The sequence below is a fragment of the Lipotes vexillifer genome, unplaced genomic scaffold (assembly GCF_000442215.2).
Source record: "Lipotes vexillifer unplaced genomic scaffold, Lipotes_vexillifer_v1.1 scaffold2049, whole genome shotgun sequence".
Lineage (NCBI taxonomy): Eukaryota > Metazoa > Chordata > Mammalia > Artiodactyla > Lipotidae > Lipotes > Lipotes vexillifer.
This window is the reverse complement of record NW_006778494.1, coordinates 59,410-76,331: the sequence shown is the minus strand read 5'-3', so window position 1 is coordinate 76,331 and position 16,922 is coordinate 59,410. Positions and strand designations below refer to the sequence as shown.

The following is a 16,922-nucleotide window of genomic DNA, read 5'->3' as shown; positions in this document are numbered from 1 at the left end:
CCCCCCCCCCCCCCCCCCATCGCTTGTAGGATAAATGCAAACCCTTTAGTCTGTCATTCAAACCCTTCCCTCACCTGCTCCTGGTACACCTGTCCGTGTTCTTCTCCCACCTCCATTAGCCAGGGAAACTCCTCCTCACTCTGTAAGTTATAGCTCATTTAACCTTTTCTGAAAATCTTTTTCACGTTCCCTCACTTCCAGGCAGAGGCAGACATTCCTCTTCTGCCCGACCACTGCACTATTATAGCACATGTCCCAATGGATGGAAGTTATTTACTTGTGTGTCTCCTACATCTCAAGGGCAGGGACCACATCCTTTTAACTTTGTGTTCCGAGTACCAAGCCCACAGCCCGGCACTTAGTAGGTGCTTCCTGCTCATCAGATGAGAGGGGGAGTGGCTGTAGACTCCTGCTTCCCCTACCTTGCCTTCTCTCCTGTCATTCCCCACACCCTGGCTTGAGAATAAGATGGCTCGCTCTCTTATCCCAAGGTGACTGTCCTGTCTTTCCATTCCCATTTCCAAGCTCTTGCATAATGAAGTAAAATACGGCTCCCAGTGTTGGGTGTGCAGGTGTGTGTGCAAATTGCATGTGAATCTGGAACGCTGTGGGCTTGTGGCAGAGGCGGCGTGTGTGTGTGTCTTTGCATGTCTTGAGGGAGAAGCATCCCACGCTAGCTCTGTTGACCTGTGGGGCAGTCAGTGAGTCAGTGCTTACATGTGTCATTGTATGCCAGTGTGTTGATTGGCATGTTGATGTGTGTATTTCTGTGTCTATCTGTGGGATGGGTACCTGTGTGCAGGAGTTTACTGAAGTTCCATCTTGAGAGTAATTTGGGGATTTTTAACCTCTTAGGCCCTGAGACAGCTGCCAGCACCTCTCCTTGGTAGGGCGCTACATGGGGAAGTGGACAAGGGCTCCCTAGGGGAACATAAAATCTGCTGGTATCTTTCCCACAGCTGTTTTTGTGCCAGTGCTCTGGCCCCAGGGGAATGCTCTCCCCACCTGTTGTCATCACCCAGGCCCCTTAGGGAGAGATGGCAGCATGTGGAAGGTGGGGGAATGGTTGGGGGAGGGTTTGTAGGTCATTTACATACAAGTGTTATCTTTCATTCTGGACCCAGGGAGTGGAGTTTGCCCCTGGAGGTGCTTCCTGCTGCCAGGAGATCAGCTATAGGTGGGAATGCGACTTACAGGGGAGGAAAGAAGCAAGTCAGAAGGTGATCCTTGAATCTACCACTAACACTGGGCGGCAGCCCACATGCCTCAGTTGCCTCATTTGTACCATGGGAAGATCGATGGTGACTTGGCTGGACAGAATTGAACCTGGGACCAACTGTTACAATTCTGAGCGACTCCTCCATCCCTTTGCACCACTCCCTGCTGTGCCTCAGTTTCTCATAGAAGAAGACAGGGCACTGGGAAGAGCGCTGGGCCTGGTTAAGACTAACAGGAGTTGGGATGCGTCCCCATGGAGTGAGAGGGAGCCAACTTATGCTAGGAGGCTGGAGCAAGACCACGATGTAGCCTATCCACTCGCTAGCACAGACTCTGTGGTGTGGCCTTGGGCACATTGCTTCCCCTCTCTGGGCCTCAGTTTCCCCATCTGTAGTATAAAGAAGTTGAACAGGAAGCTACCTGAGGGTCCTTCTAGCCATAAAAATGCTCAGATTCTTTGATGATCTAGAAGAGTGATGTTCTCTGCCTCCCCCATACCCAAACCTCATGTTTCAGTCTCTTTATCTGTAAATTGGGAAGAATGACACTGAATTATTGGGAAAAATACCTGATCTGGAGATCTCCAGCCTATCCAAGGAGTTCTCCAGTCACCCACTCCTCAAGCCAGGACTCAGAACCTCACGGCCCAGTACCTCAGCCCAAGGTGAAGCCTGGAAATCTCCATGGCAACAAACTGGTTATGAACGGGGCTGTAGTTGCCATGGTGATGGGCTCCTCTCTCTCTCTCTCTCTCTCTCTCTCTCTCTCTCTCTCTCTCTCTCTCATCCCCCTCATCTCCCCTCCCCTCTTCTCAATGAACCAGAGCGATCTGCGGGCACCAGCTCTCCAGGTGGGGTGAGGATGGGGGGGGTACAGTGAGAAAGGGGTCCTGATTGAGAAAGAGGGAAGATGGGCTGAATCTGTCGAGGAATGGGGGGCTGTTGGGGTGCCATTTCCATGGTGACAGGGCTGCAGCCTGTTAATTAAGCCCCCGGTTACCACGGAGACGATGGTGGTTGACGTGTCTGCTGCGAGCCCTGTGTGTATGGGGTGTGCTCTGTGCCGGACTTGTCAATTCACTGCAAGGGTCTGGGGTCTGGAGGACGGGGCCTGCAGGTGGGGGAGAGAAGAGTGAAGAAAGGAGTTCAGGGCCTTGGTTCCATGAGGCCAGAGCTGGGGGTGGGTGGGTTAGGCCGTGGGGCTAATGATATAGGGACAAAGATGGATAGGGATTAAGCCATAAGGAGGAACACTGTGCCTGCCTTTCATGGAAAGAGGACCCAGTCAGGTGGCTCCAGTTTCTTCCAGACAGATCCTGGTCCTGATTCAGTGGCTGGGGCCCTGGGCTGCAGGTCAGGAAGCCAGATTCTAGTCCCCAGTCTGCCACAAGTTCATCTCATGGAGAAAATTTGTACCTTTCCATTTCTAGACTCCAATTTCCCCATAAATGAGGACTGATTAAAAAAATAACTTACAAATTTCCTTCCAGTTCCCCAATCCTGATATTTAGGAGGCAGCTTCCCTGACCTTTTTTCTCTCTGAGAAGCATAAGGTGGGAGGGGAGAGGAATTTTAGAGACTCAGAGTTTAGAAATAAGACCCTGCCCAGCTCTGCATCTCGTGATGCTTTAATGAGAAGATGCCCCTGGCCCTAGATCTTCCAAGGGCTCTGGGTGGGGAAGCGGTGCTGAGCTGGCAGCCACGTTCCTGGGGCTCAGAGCTGAGGGTCATCTTACTGGCCAAGGCCAGGCTGGCAGTGCAGGAGGTGCCTGCAATGTGTTTTCTGAAAGCCTCACTGCAGAGGGTTGGCCTGAAGCCAGAATAGAGATCGGTCTTCTTGAGAGGTGTGTGTGGGGGGTGTGAATCAAAGGACTGGGGTCTCCTCTCGCGGCTGTCTCTTCACTTGGTCTTGTCTCCTCATGAAGAGCTCCCTGGCTTTAGTCTGAGATAAATTGAGAGAGCACTGAGAGTTTTCAGGGTGGGAGGAAGGCCCATGGATTATGCAGCCTAACCCTTTCATTTTATAGATGGAGATACTCAGGCCCTGAGAGGACCTCAGTTTTGCCCAAGGAAACACAGAGTTTGAGGGAAGAGGACAGACAGCACCAGTATCTCCTGAATCCCAGATGCCTTGTGAGATAGGAGGTCTGGTGAGGGTGGACAGATGGGATGCCCAGGGGAAGGGGATCACCCCTGCCTTCCCCTATACTCCCTTGGGATCTAGCTTTTCTCCATGGGCGGGCTCAGTCCCTGAGCAGCCAGGGCTCTGGACCACAGATGAAGAGAAATACCCCCAGGGGAACATCCCAGACCCGGGATTGCTGAAAAACCTCAGTATTTATTTCACAGCACTTCTCAGACAAACATACTACACATTTTACTATATTACCTGTCTCTACAGAGTAGTAGAAAACCATAATGGTGGTGATGGTGGTGGTGGTGGTGGTGCGTGGAGTGGAGTGCTTAGAAACTCTTGCACACTGGCCTACCCACCTGCAACCCTTTAAACCTCTGTCACCAATCCAAACTCACTGCACTTTTTTGTGTGGTTTTCTCTCTGGGAAAGCCAAGAGGACCAGTTCTCACACCTGGTCTGAATACCTAGCTCTCCACCCTAAAGAGTCCTTCTGGTGTCCATAAAACACAGTGGCAGGGATAGCTTACTGGTGGATCCCTCAGAGGGCCCCTCCAGTCAGCTGCTGAAGACTCTGTGGTTGACCCAGTCTGAAGCCACTGACAAATAATGCGACAGCGGAATCCGAGCAGCGGGCCCTGTCCATGGTCCTGAAAACTCCCATCCTAGAACTGGGCCTCTGGTCAAGTGGACAGTTTTGTTTTGTTTTGTCTTTTAAGGATCCTTGCAGGTCTCTGGGCCCACCTCCAATTGCAAGCTGAGAGGCCACTCCAGCTGCACGTCTGAAGTCTGAGCACAAGAAAAGGGAGAGTGCTCATCTCCGACCCAGTCCCTGTTCCTTTCTTAGTAGCCAAGGATCAGAGGCCACTGAGCAGTTTGGATATGACTGCATTCTTGTCCCTTCTATTGGAGGCAGGACCCATTTAAAAAGAGGTTACGTTGAGGAAAAGAGTCCGAAACTGGAATAAAGGAAACTGGATTCTAGACCAAGTTCTGCCATTCACTGGCATAGTGTCCACAGGCAGTCATCTTTCCCTCACCCTTTGGGCCTTAGCTTTTTCACCTGTAAAATGAAAGCTGTGCATTAGCTAAGATGACTGACACGATCCTCTCCAGCCCTGGAACTCTCCTGGAATTTAGAGGGCTAGTCTTGGAGGCTTGGGTGAGTCTGAAAATCATTTCCCCTTGATCTGCTCTCCTCTTTGGATGTTTGGGTTTTTCCAGGGACTCGAAGGGTCCAAACCTCTGATGCCGCTTCCTGAGATCTCTCCACTCCTGGCTCAAGCCTGGATTCTAGGGGTGCTGAGGGGTCCCAGGATAATCAAGCTTCTAGGGGACTGGTGTCAGGGGAGGGGGAGGAAAACAGAAAGCATGTCAGTTCTGGAATCCTCAGAAAGCAATCCTGGATTAGGGGGATTAGACACTCTCGCCCCAGGAGAAAATCTGGTCCCAAACGCACAGGCGGCCTCATTCTCCCCTCCCCCACTCTGTTCCTGGCCAGCCTCCGACCCGTCTGCCCTCCCTAAAGGCTGCACCATCCCCAGTGGGGAGTCAGCGCTCCCTGAAACCTCACTGCTGCCTTCTCTCTTCCTCACCACCTCTCCTTCCCAGGGTCATTCCACAGTCAGAGGGTCCTTGTCTTTGGGCTGCAGTGATTTGCCTTGGAGGTGAGATGCTAAGACTTCCATCAGTCTAAGCGCAGTAAAGTGTTCACTGCAACTCCTCAGATTCATGCCTCCCATTTCAAGACAGGATGAGCCAGACAGTTCAGCTAGTGACCCTGAACGCTACGGGGGCAGCACAGTGCTTCGGTTAAAAGCTCTGGCCTCCACACCCCACTAGCTCCAACCTCTTGAACAGTGATTATGGGAGAGGGTCTGGTTCTCCACCGTTCTTCGGGGCTGGCCTTCCCAGCTTTGCAGACAGGCTCTCCAGGGACCCATATTCCATGGCGCCCTACCCCTGCCGCCTCAGCCCCCCTCATCTTCCCTCTAGGGGGCGGATGACCCTCGGCCAGGCAGCCTCTGCGGGGCCGCCTCCCCGCGGCCGCGACCTAGTTCCCTGCCGTTATTTTTAGGGCGCGGGATGGCACCTGCCCACGTGCCGGCCCCGCCTGCGCCGGAGAGTGGGGGGCGGGCGGAGCTACGTCTGCTCAAGGGAGGCGAGGTCCCCATCCCCCGCAGCACCCTCTCCATCCCACCCGCGCAAGCCCCCAGTTTTCGTGCGAGGGGGCCTCCAAGAGCGCACTGCCCGCCCCTCGTCCCCTCTTCTTTCTCCCTCCTGCGCTCCCCCCCCCCCCCCAAACCCCCCCCAGCCGATATGTTCAAGAGGAATGTCTCCTGGAACGAAGCACTCTAAGGACCTTTAGGGGACAGATCTCTCTCCTTCAGGATATAAGCCTGTCATAAAGCTCCCCCCCCCCCCGCAAAACCCCGCCAGTGGCTCATGCCTCCTGCATACGGGATGAGGCGAGCAGCGCCGCCGCTGAGAGGGGGCGCGCGCGGGTGTGAGCGTGTGTCCGTGTGCGAGTGTGTGTGCGCCGGGCGGGCGGGCACTGCAGCTTCTTCCTCCGTGGAGCGGAGAGCGAGAGCGCTAGAGCGAGCGAGAGCGCGGCGGAGGCGGGCAGAGGGGCGCGGGTGAGGCGCCGCAGCCATCCCCGGGCCCGGCGCCGCGCCGCCACCATGCTAAACAACCTGACGGACTGCGAGGACGGCGATGGGGGAGCCAACCCTGGTAAGCAGCGGTCCGGGGGCGGCGAGGAGAGGAAGCGGCTCTGGGGTTAGAGGCAGAGCGGCGGCCGCCTCCTTCAGAGGAGAGGCGGGGATTGACCGGGGCGGTGGGCGCCCAAGGCGGCCTGGAGCCCAGCTCCATTGGAATGCGCCAGGCACTGTACGAGGTGCTGGAATGCGCCGCGCCCGGGGACAGGGCTGGGGGCCAAGGGGCTGCCATTGCCCGCGGCCCGGGGGCAGACGTGGGGTAGCTAAGCGGGGGAGGCGGTGGGAAGGGGTTGGAAGAGCTAGAACGGGCTGACGTGTAGCTCGACGGGAGGGAGGAGGGCTCCTTTTCCCGAGGAGGGACCCTGGCGTCCTGGCGCAGAGCGCGGGGGTTGCGGGGGGCGCAGTCTGCGGCAGTCCCTCGCTCTGAGACTTCCAGCTGAAAGATGGGGGGAAGGTGCCTAGGGGGGGATTGGAGCCATATGACAGCCCCCGTCCGGCTGCGGTGTCTCCTTAAGGGGTCACTTGATGCGGTCCGGGCCTCCTCCCCCAAAGCTGCCCGGGGTCCGACCTCAGACCGAAGCGTACCCCCCCCCCCGGGGATTTTCAGCTCTACTTTGCGGAATCTCCTTCCCCCTCTCGCGTTCCCGTGGGTTTGGGACGGGAAGCAAGATCACCCTCCTTTCTTCCCCCTTTCCCCTTCCTCTGGGTACCCTGGCATAGCAGTGTGGTTTCAAGGGCGGGGCAGGGGAGAGTCTTTCCAGTCAGCTCTGCTAGCTTTCCCAGTGAGGCCTCGGGAATGGGGTCCCAGCGGCCGAGTTCCTGGCGCCGTGGCGCGGACACTGCGGACGCGCTGCGGTGGGTGCGGAGACTCGCTAGGAGCCGAGGGGCTTGGAGCGAGTCCGTTCGCGGCTCCCGCTCTCCTGCGCGCTTTCCCTGCTCCGAGGTCTGCGAGGCCAGCCACCCCCTCGGGCTCTCGGGCCCCCCGCCGCCCCCCCGCGGTCTCAGCCACCCAACACGGCTGTCAGCCGCCCCCAGCCCCCACCCTCCAGCGGCGCTGCGTCCCTTGCGCACTAGCGCGCCTCCCGCTCTGGCTGGCTGCGCTCAGCGCCTCAAACGCTCCCCTGGGCATTGCTTGACCCTCTGGGCCGAGACTCCTGCAGACCTCCCCCAGGGATGGCCCAAGGCTGAAAGAGCAGGGTCTTCCAGGGACTGGCAGCCTGGCCTTGAAGTCCTCCGGATCCTGGGTCCAAGTCAGAGCCAAGGGGCCGCTTGGGAAGTCTATGGACACCAGGGTCCCCGATCCTTTGTCTGACACCCCTTCTTCCTCCCTGAGGCTGAATACGGGTAGGAACTACTGGCTGCCTAACTCATCCATCTCCACAGTGACCCTGAGGTTACCTCAGTCCGCAGCCGCCCCCCTCCACAGCGGGCTTAGGCTGCGGGAGGGAGGGGGTTTGGCAAAGTCGAGTCCGCAGCAGAGCCCGGCATCCCGTCGCGGTTCCTAGGGAACGAAGGGGGGCCATGTCCACCTGGGATCCCCTTCAGATGTCACCACTCTGAGGAGGGGCCTCTGCTCCCGCAGACACGGGGTATGGGTCCAATCCCCCAGTCCCTGCTTTCTCTACCCTGAGGATGGCGTCTTACTGGGCGCCATGGGATTTCCATGGGGTCTCACGTGGCCTAGAAAAGTGGCCTCTGTGTGTGAAGCAGGAGTCACACTAGGAACTCCCTCAGTTCTACCCCCTCCCCATAAGTTTCCCAGACTCTGAGTGTAGCAGGCTCGTGGGGAGACTTTCTCCCTAGGTATCAGTGTCCAGGATCTGGAACTAGAGTGGCCAGGACCTGGGCCTGGCATTTTGGGTCCCAGAGAGAGACGGAAGGCCTCCCCCAGTGGTGCCTGGAGACGATGATAGGCGGCTCTAAGGACCTCCTGGGCTCGAGGGAAGACCACCAGGCCGACAACCACTGGCATCTCTGAACTTAGGTTCTTGGAAATGTAGGAGGGGACCTTGGTCCTGACCTCGGGGAGGTGGGAATGACCAGAGTAAGAAGGCTCCTCTGGACGAAAGGACACAAGGATATTGTCTCTGGCCCCCAGGTCTCCTTTCCTCGTGGGGTCTGACGCCTTCCCCTACTCCCCCAGTCTGGCTTGGGGATTCCCCCAGGCCTGGCCCCAGGCCCCCAGGGGAGGCTCCTTAGCCCGCGCCGCTAGCCTGTTTCCTCCCCGGGAGCTCTGGCCGCCGCCGCTTAATTGAAAGCCGATTCGGGCGGAGAGCTCCCAGGGGGCGGGGGGTGGGGGGGACGCCGAGAGGGCTCAGCCTCAGTCTGGCCCTGCCTCTCGCGCGCGCGCCGCACGGCGCTCTCCCATCATCCTGACTCCTGGCTCTGGGGAATCAGGGCGAGTTTCCCCTTCGTAGTCCTGCTCCTCTGAGAACTCATGAAGCTCACCCCTCCCCTTCAACCGGTGTTCCAGGGAGGGGACGAAATCAGCCCTGGCAGACGAGACCGGGGGCCTGGCGTCCCACCCAGGCGGCGGGTGGAAAGGCGGGACCCAGGACAAGCCTACGAACCGCCCCCTCCCCTGCCCTCATCTCGGGGCTGGGATCCGGCCGGGAGTCTGGCTCCGCGCTGCGCGTCGCGTTACATAAGCCGCTGCGGGCGCGTGGCCGGCTTTGCTCCGCTCGGCGCTCTCTGCCCGCGCCGTCGCCATGGAGACCGGCGCGGAGGTGCTTCGATGCCGGGTCTCGGGCCGGGACGCCCCCCATCCCCGCCCTGCACGCGCCCCGCGCCCCTACGAAGGAGGAGGGCAGGGGGTGTGAAAGGAATGGGGGGCTCTCGTGTCTGGCTGTCCTGCCCCTAAGAGCGGACGATGTGGAGAGAGGGACCCAGTCCCACAGGAGACAGGGCCCCTAAATCTTGCTGCCGGGGAAGGCGTGTGGGATAGGGAGCCCAGGCTGGACGGACGGGGTACCACGTCTATTAGTAATCGTAATTGTAACAGTAGCGGCAGTAGCTACACTTAGGTGCTGGGCACGCCCAACAGGCATTATTTTACTTAATCCCCACAACAGCCCTATGAGTTAAACACCATTATTATCCCTTCGCAAAGTAGGAAACTGAGGCTTAGTTTAAGTGACTTGCCCAACGTGTTGACACAGCCACCAAAGTTGGGACTGGAACCTAAATCTCCTTGGCTCCAGCCTGTTTTCTTAACCATTAAGAAATTTCTTCTCACCTCATCCCCCTTCAACCTCTCTAGGTACCACCATAGTGTGATAGGAACACGAGGCATCTTGCCAGCATTTTAAAAGGAGGAGGGACCCACCTCACTTTTATTTCTCCTTATCTCTGGCCCCAAACAGCTCTTCTGAGACACTGGGGATCAGGAAGGGAGCCTGGGGGAATTCACCTCCACAGACTTTTTCCTGAGCACCTATTACATGCCAGGCTCCCACTGGGAGGACCGGCCTGCGAGTCCCAGGAACCCACATATGTGAGGAGAAAAGTGAGCTGGTGGAGGCCCCTGTTGGGAGAGGAAGTTGTTGGCTTGACGAGTGAATCGGAGGTGGTGACAGGAGACGGTGGTGGGCTTCCCTTGAGGATGTGAGGCATCACTTCCACAATTTTGAGTCGGGATGAGATTGGTTATAGCAGGCCATGCTCTGGGGATGGACCCTGGCTGAGAGACGAAGGAAGGTTTCCAGGAGGAGAGGCTGGGGAGGATTTGGGGAGATGGGGAGAGAGAGAGGAATCAGGAGGTGAGGGGACAGGAAATTCAGAATATGTAGGGCCTCAACCTCACTTCTGTTCTGGTCATTGGAGAGTTTCTCCGGAGTCCAAAGAGATGTCTACTGCTGGGATTCAGCCCTGAAACTGAGAAAGTGTGATGGCTGGAGCCAAGGGAGTGTGTCTGTGGAGGGCCCCTTACATCTCTTTGAAAGGACCCTCTCCTTAATGCCCTAGAGACTTTCTTCTTGGGTGATCTCCTCCAGGCACACGGTTTCACACACTTCCTACACGCCTTTTCATGGGCTACCCCCATGTCTTCCTCCTGTCTGGCCTCTCTCCTGGGACCCAGACTGATCCGTACATCCAAGTGCTTCTGGACATATTCACTTGGGTGTCCTATATAGCGCCTCACCAGCAATCAAATTCAGCAACTTCCCCACCCCCAATCTCCTTCTTTCCCCTGCTTATTTATTTTTATTTATTTATTTTTTTGCGGTACGCGGCCCTGTCACTGCTGTGGCCCCTCCCGTTGCGGAGCACAGGCTCCGGACGCGCAGGCTCAGTGGCCATGGCTCACGGGCCCAGCCGCTCGTGGCATGTGATTTATTTATTTTTTTGCGGTACGCGGCCCTGTCACTGCTGTGGCCCCTCCCGTTGCGGAGCACAGGCTCCGGACGCGCAGGCTCAGCGGCCATGGCTCACGGGCCCAGCCGCTCCGTGGCATGTGGGATCTTCCCGGACCGGGGCACGAACCCGCGTCCCCTGCATCGGCAGGCGGACTCTCAACCACTGCGCCACCAGGGAAGCCCTCCCCTGTTTATTAAATAGCACCATATCCACTCATTTACCCATGCTAGAAACCCAGGCCTTATCCTAGATTCCTCCTTCCCACATCCTCAAATATCTGGCGTAGAAATGTGTGACAATAATTCTGGAGTCTGTTCATTGTTCCACACTGCTTCTGGTCTGGGTATCATTGGCCCTTGCCCAGATTTTTGAAAGTCCCGAACTAGCTTCTGTATTCTTCATCTAAAGGCCAGAGCACTTGCTCTAAAACACAAATCTGTTCATGGTGTTTTTTTGCCTGAAACTCTTCAATGACTTCCCATTGTCCTCTGGATGAAGTCCAAAATCCTTAACATGGCCGGCTAGTCATTTAAGGACCCGGCCCACAGTTACCTTCCTAGCCTCTTTTTTTTTAACGTGCTACTCCCCATCCTTGCCCCCCACCCCACCGTACCCCTTCCTTAGACTTCTGCCGGATCAAGCTTCCTCCAGCTCCCCTAACCCACTCCTCTCACTCTCACCTCTGGGCCATCGAACATGCTGTTCTGCTGTTCTATCTGCCTGGAACACCCTCCCGCCTCCCTCCCAGTCTAGCTCTTACTCATCCTTCAGTTCTCAGCCGACACGTCACTTCCTCTGGAAAGCCTTCCGTGACCTCCCAGGCTGGGCTGAACGCTTCTCCTGTGTTACCATGGCTCTTCTTTCATATTCTACCATGGACCTTATCACTCTGGGTTGGAAATTCCTGGCTGCTGGTTTATCTCCCCTGCCTTTGGGTTCCCCAAGGGCTGGGATGGTGTCTTATTCTGTGTTTTACTCCCCCACGCCCATGCCCACGCTGGCACACAGGAGACATCCAGTGAATACTTGTTGACTGAAGATGAATGAGGGACACAGGAGATGCCAAAGGAGGGGGGGTCACTCTTCCAAGAGGTGGAGTATCCTTGGGGCCTCAGCTGCGGTGTTCTCTGCCTTCCCCCCAGCCCCAAACACCAGGATCGGCTAGTTGTGGTCAAGGAGGGGACGCTGGAGAGTCTAGGGTGCCCTGGTGAATGAAGTGGGACCCCCAAGAGCAAGGGAGCACTTCCACGTTCATTAAATACCCCGTACGAGCCAGGGAGCGCACTAGGCTCTTCGTGTGCGCCGCCGTCAACTAAAATTCTGCAAGGCAGGTAGTATTAGCTGCAGTTTTCCAATGTGCAGATCGAGGTTCAGAGAGTTAAGGCGGCCACTCAGCTGGACGTCCAGGTATGTGGGCCACAACCAGCTGGTGCCAGGCCCCTGACTCCTCCGCCTTCTCAGGTGATGGCAACCCCAAGGAGAGCAGCCCCTTCATCAACAGCACCGACACGGAGAAGGGGAAGGAGTATGATGGCAAGAACATGGCCCTGTTTGAGGTGGGTTTGCCAGGGGAGTTGGGCCTCCACCCACAGTTCACCTGCCCCTTCGTCAGCCACCCCCTCCCTCCTTCCCTGGGGAACAGGCCCCTTCTTACCCCAACCCCCTCCCTCCCTGTTCTCCTTGCTCTCCTGCTCCTCGCTCATCTCATCCCAGCCTCAATGGTTTGCCCTCCTGGTCTGCATCGCTCTCGGCCTCCTACCATCTAGCTCCGCCACCCCAGGGCCTAGCCTCCCAACACTGAGAGCCTCCCTCCGCAGGAGGAGATGGACACCAGCCCCATGGTGTCCTCCCTGCTCAGTGGCCTGGCCAACTACACCAACCTGCCCCAGGGAAGTAGGGAGCACGAAGAGGCAGAAAACAATGAGGGTGGAAAAAAGAAGCCGGTGCAGGTGAGGGCCTCGGGGAGGAAGGGCTGAGGGAGGAGGGAGGGTGGGAGGGGAGAGGGGGTGGGGCAGGAAAGATGGATTCAGATGGAGGGATGCATGATGGAGACAGAGGGATGGGAGGCGGATGCTGAGGGAGGGGAAGGGATGGGAGGTGAGGGATAGACCTGGAGGGGTGGCTTGAAAGATAGGTGATGGAGGCCTGAAGGGAGGAGGGGAGCGAGATGAGAATCAGAGGAAAGAGGGATGAAGGGACGGGGATGGAGACAAGAGGAAAGTGGGGGATGCAGGGGCCGGCGTAGGAGGAGTGGGCCTGGGGTGTTGGCAGTGATTGGGGGGCTGCAGAAACTGACGCTGGCCTCCCTGGCAGGCCCCCCGCATGGGCACCTTCATGGGCGTGTACCTACCGTGCCTGCAGAACATCTTTGGTGTCATCCTCTTCCTGCGACTCACTTGGGTGGTGGGCATCGCAGGCATCATGGAATCCTTCTGCATGGTCTTCATCTGCTGCTCCTGTGTGAGTGACACGCTCCCCCTCTCCTGACGCCTGGCAGCTGGGGCTGAGCAGGGACCTGGCGGGGGGAGGGGGAGGAGGGGGAAGCATGAGACCTGATCTTTTTATAGGAACCACTGCGTGTAATCTTTGAGAGTAAATTAGGTCTGACTGGTCCTCCCAGCATCTCACAGGCTAGTCCCTGATGGCTATTAACCAGGTTTCACCTGGCTGTGTGTGTGTGTGTGTGTGTGTGTGTGTGTGTGTGTGTGTGTGTGTGTGTGTGTGTGTGTGTGTGTGTGTGCGCTTGGCTGTAATTACACAGGTACCGCAGACTCATTGATGAAAAGGATAGGTGTACATTAAGAAATAAAAGTCGCCTCCAGTCTCACAGTAGTTAACATTTCGGTAGGTCTTGACTCACAAAAAATGGGATTATGGATCCCAAACAGCTTTGTAACTGAACTATTCCCATCGTCTCTAAAAAAATCACATGTTCACTAAACACCTACTTCTCATGACATTTACGTTTCCTCACACGTGACCCTTGAGCCCCCTCTGCGTGTGAGTGGCCAGTGCTGAAGCTAGTACACCTGCCTATTTAATAAATGAAGAAACTGAGGCTTAGAGAGCTGAAGTGACTTGTCTCCGGTCACACAGCTGGTCAGAGGCCAAGCTGGGGTTTCCAGAGCTCTCTGATGCTATAGCTTGCGTTTCTTTCATGTGCTTGGTGAAGGAGGGGTTTTCTGGACAAGAAGGACTGGGCAGGAGTAGGAGTTGGAACAGGACCGAGGACAAGCTCGGTGGAAGAGGACTTGTGGGTCTGGCGGGTGTTTATGGGGTAGAAGGTTTGGCCCCCACCCTACTCGCCACTCTGACGATCTCTCTCCTCACAGACGATGCTCACGGCCATTTCCATGAGTGCAATTGCAACCAACGGTGTTGTGCCTGGTATGTGACTGGGGCTGCTTGGAGGGGAAGGGGCCTGGATGGTTGGGAGGGAGGCCTGAGTAGTTGGAAGGAGGGACAGTGTCCTGGGCTTTGGGTGCCATCAGGACCCCAGAGAAGCGATACCTCAGATTCGGGGACCGGGTGATGGCGTTTTCGTGGGACAGATGGTGGCAGCCGTGTGAAGGGGAGGGGACGGAGGTGTTGACGGTGTTGAATATGGGGCAGTGCAAGGTCTTCTCCCTTTGCCTGAGACCCTCCTCCCCATCATCCTGTTTTCTGAGCCATGACCTCCTTAGAGGGGTAATTAGCAACATGGGAATTAGTGCTTTAGAGGCCACTCAGAGCGTCTGGCTGGGTCTCCCTTCAGTCCTAGGGCTACAGCTTGTAAGGCCTGGGAGGCCCAGAGCAACCCCCTTCCCACCACTGTCTCTGATCCTCCCTCATCCCCTACGGCAGCCCAGTGCCCCTCGAACCTCTTGCTGATGCTGCGTTTTTTCCTGCAGCTGGCGGCTCCTACTACATGATTTCCAGGTCTCTGGGTCCAGAGTTTGGGGGCGCTGTGGGCCTCTGCTTCTACCTGGGCACTACGTTTGCTGGGGCCATGTACATCCTGGGCACCATCGAAATCCTGCTGGTGAGAGGGGCCAAGGACGAGGTGTGGGCCCCAGGCTGTCAGTCAGTTAACTGATGCTCCCTGGACACCTCCTGTAGGCCGGGTCACTAAGTAAGGCCAAGGGAAAATCAGACATGGTTCTGTCCGGAAAGAGTTCACAGTCTAGTTGGGGAGACAGGATACACTAATTATGTATCATGACCAGCTGTCGTTTATCAGGCACCCACTGTGCTCTCAGCAAAGTTCCAAGTGCTTTACAGTCATTAGCTTGAATCCTCATGAGGTTTAAGTATTATTATGCCCATTTTACAAATGATAAGCTCAGAGAGGTGAAATGACTTGCTCAAGGTCGCTCAGCTACCGAGTGGCAGAGGCGGGTTGGGAAGGGTAAAATCATGAAATAAGAAATAATAAGTCATGTCACACAGTGATTGCCTACTGTGTGCCAGGGACAGTGCTAAGCACTCTGTGAATGTTAGTGGCAGAGGGCTGATGGCTAGCGGATGGCAGAGGAGGGGAAGAGGGAGCTGAGAAAGAGATCCCTTAGAAGCAGTGACTGATGAGAAGTCAGGTCCCTGGGCAGTGTTCGAAGTGGACGGCTGCTGGCTTTGGTCTCGGTTCTTCCTGCCCCTGCAGGAGGAGGTGAGGTGGGAGCTGAAGAGGGTTCCTTGGTATATAGAAAGTGGGGCTGACATTTATTCCTCAAACCCCTACTCTACCCAGGCCCCGTGACCTTCAGTGTACCATTTTATTTTATCCTCATGACCCTTGCATTAGTTAGAAGATGTCCCCATTTTATGGATGAGGAAAGCAAGGCTCAGAGAGTTTAAGGGATGTATGGAAGGGATATGAACCTGTTATCTTCCTGACCCTGAAGCCCGTGCTTGTCCACCCAACCACTCGGCTTCAGAGAACTAGAACTAATAGATGTTGCAGCTTCTGGTTTCGGGATGGAATGGAGGAGTCCAGGGGCAGGGAGGGTAGATGGGGAATAAAGGACCCGAAAAGCCAAATTATGAGAGAATAATAATAGACCTCTATGGCTTTTACAAAATCAAAGAACTATTATAAAAGCAATTCTACCCACTGCATAAAATTGGAAAAAAATCAAAGAATGTAAAAAAGGAAATAACAATCTCCTAAAGCAAATCATCATTATCATTTGGTGTATCCTTCTAGTTTTTTGTGATATTGTATTCTGTCTTTAGAAAATATAACTCTATAGATTTCTCTAATAATGCAAAACCCTCTTTGCAAATATCACAAGTGAAAATAACTTTTGTAAGAATATAAATATATTAATATTTAGTATAGAAATTATGGAAAATACAGATGTGCAAAAAGAATAAAGATTATTCACATTTTTACCATTCAGGGGAAACGACTGTTAACATTTTGATGTATCTACACACAGACAGACATATATACACATATGTGTGTATATAGTCACATGTAAGTACACATATATATTTACAAAAATGAGATAAGACACATTCTTTTCAAAAATTGATTGTTTTTACCTAATATAACATGGATAGCTTTTTGAGTCAGTTCATATAAATCTACGTTGTCCTTTTTAACAGCTACATAGTCTATTCGGAAATGTCATGATTTATTTACCCAATCCTCTAGGGATGAATGTCTTATTTATATCTGCCTTTCTTACTGAAATAATAAAAACAATAAATAATCATTAAGAGCTATACTTGATAAAAAAATAATAGAACTTAATAATTGCTCCCAACATTTTTGCAATACAGTCCTTTAATGACAGTATAATAGTCCTTGCAGGATAGACCATGATTTCCTTAACTATTCCCCTGTCATTGGATGTCATTTCCAGTCTTGTACTACTGTAAATATGCTGTGATGCGTATCTTTTCTCCAAAGCCCTGCCTGCACCTCAGGTTATTTCCTTGGGGTGATTCTTAGTTGGTTCCCACTGGGTTACTTACTTGACCTCCTCACCCCTTTCCCACAGGCTTACCTCTTCCCAGCTATGGCCATTTTTAAGGCAGAAGATGCCAGCGGGGAGGCAGCAGCCATGCTGAACAATATGCGTGTGTATGGCACCTGTGTGCTCACCTGCATGGCCACCGTGGTATTTGTGGGCGTCAAGTATGTCAACAAGTTTGCCCTTGTCTTCCTGGGTTGTGTCATCCTCTCCATCCTGGCCATCTATGCCGGGGTCATCAAATCTGCCTTTGACCCACCCAACTTCCCGTAAGTGCTACTGCCCTGAGCCTCAGGCATCCTCCCCCTCCTCCCTGGACTGGTTTCAGGGTCTTCACACTAGTCTCTGCCAACCCCGCTGCCCCCATCTCTCAGAATCAAAGTGGTTGTGGATTTACAGTAAACTCCCTTGGGAGGGAAAACCTCTCCTGGTTTAAGGGAAATCTCTTTAGGATGGGATAACGTTTTTTGGAGGTGTGCACAGTTTTCCTTGTGAGGGTCAATGGCTTGCTGGTGAGGTGGACTTTTTTTTTTTCACTTTTTTT

The 16,922-nt window shown here is 54.9% G+C and overlaps 1 protein-coding gene across 1 annotated transcript in view; it reads left to right on the top strand.

Annotated features, from left to right (window-relative positions):
- Window positions 1-5,877: 5,877 nt before the first annotated feature.
- Window positions 5,878-16,922, top strand: part of SLC12A5 (solute carrier family 12 member 5) — a 31,610-nt gene continuing 20,565 nt past the window's right edge. Inside the window, 7 exon segments of the mRNA XM_007451628.1 lie at window positions 5,878-6,084; window positions 11,886-11,980; window positions 12,242-12,373; window positions 12,738-12,884; window positions 13,757-13,811; window positions 14,315-14,445; window positions 16,406-16,647. Of these exon segments, the coding sequence (XP_007451690.1) occupies window positions 6,033-6,084; window positions 11,886-11,980; window positions 12,242-12,373; window positions 12,738-12,884; window positions 13,757-13,811; window positions 14,315-14,445; window positions 16,406-16,647 (854 nt within the window). The 5' untranslated portion in view covers window positions 5,878-6,032.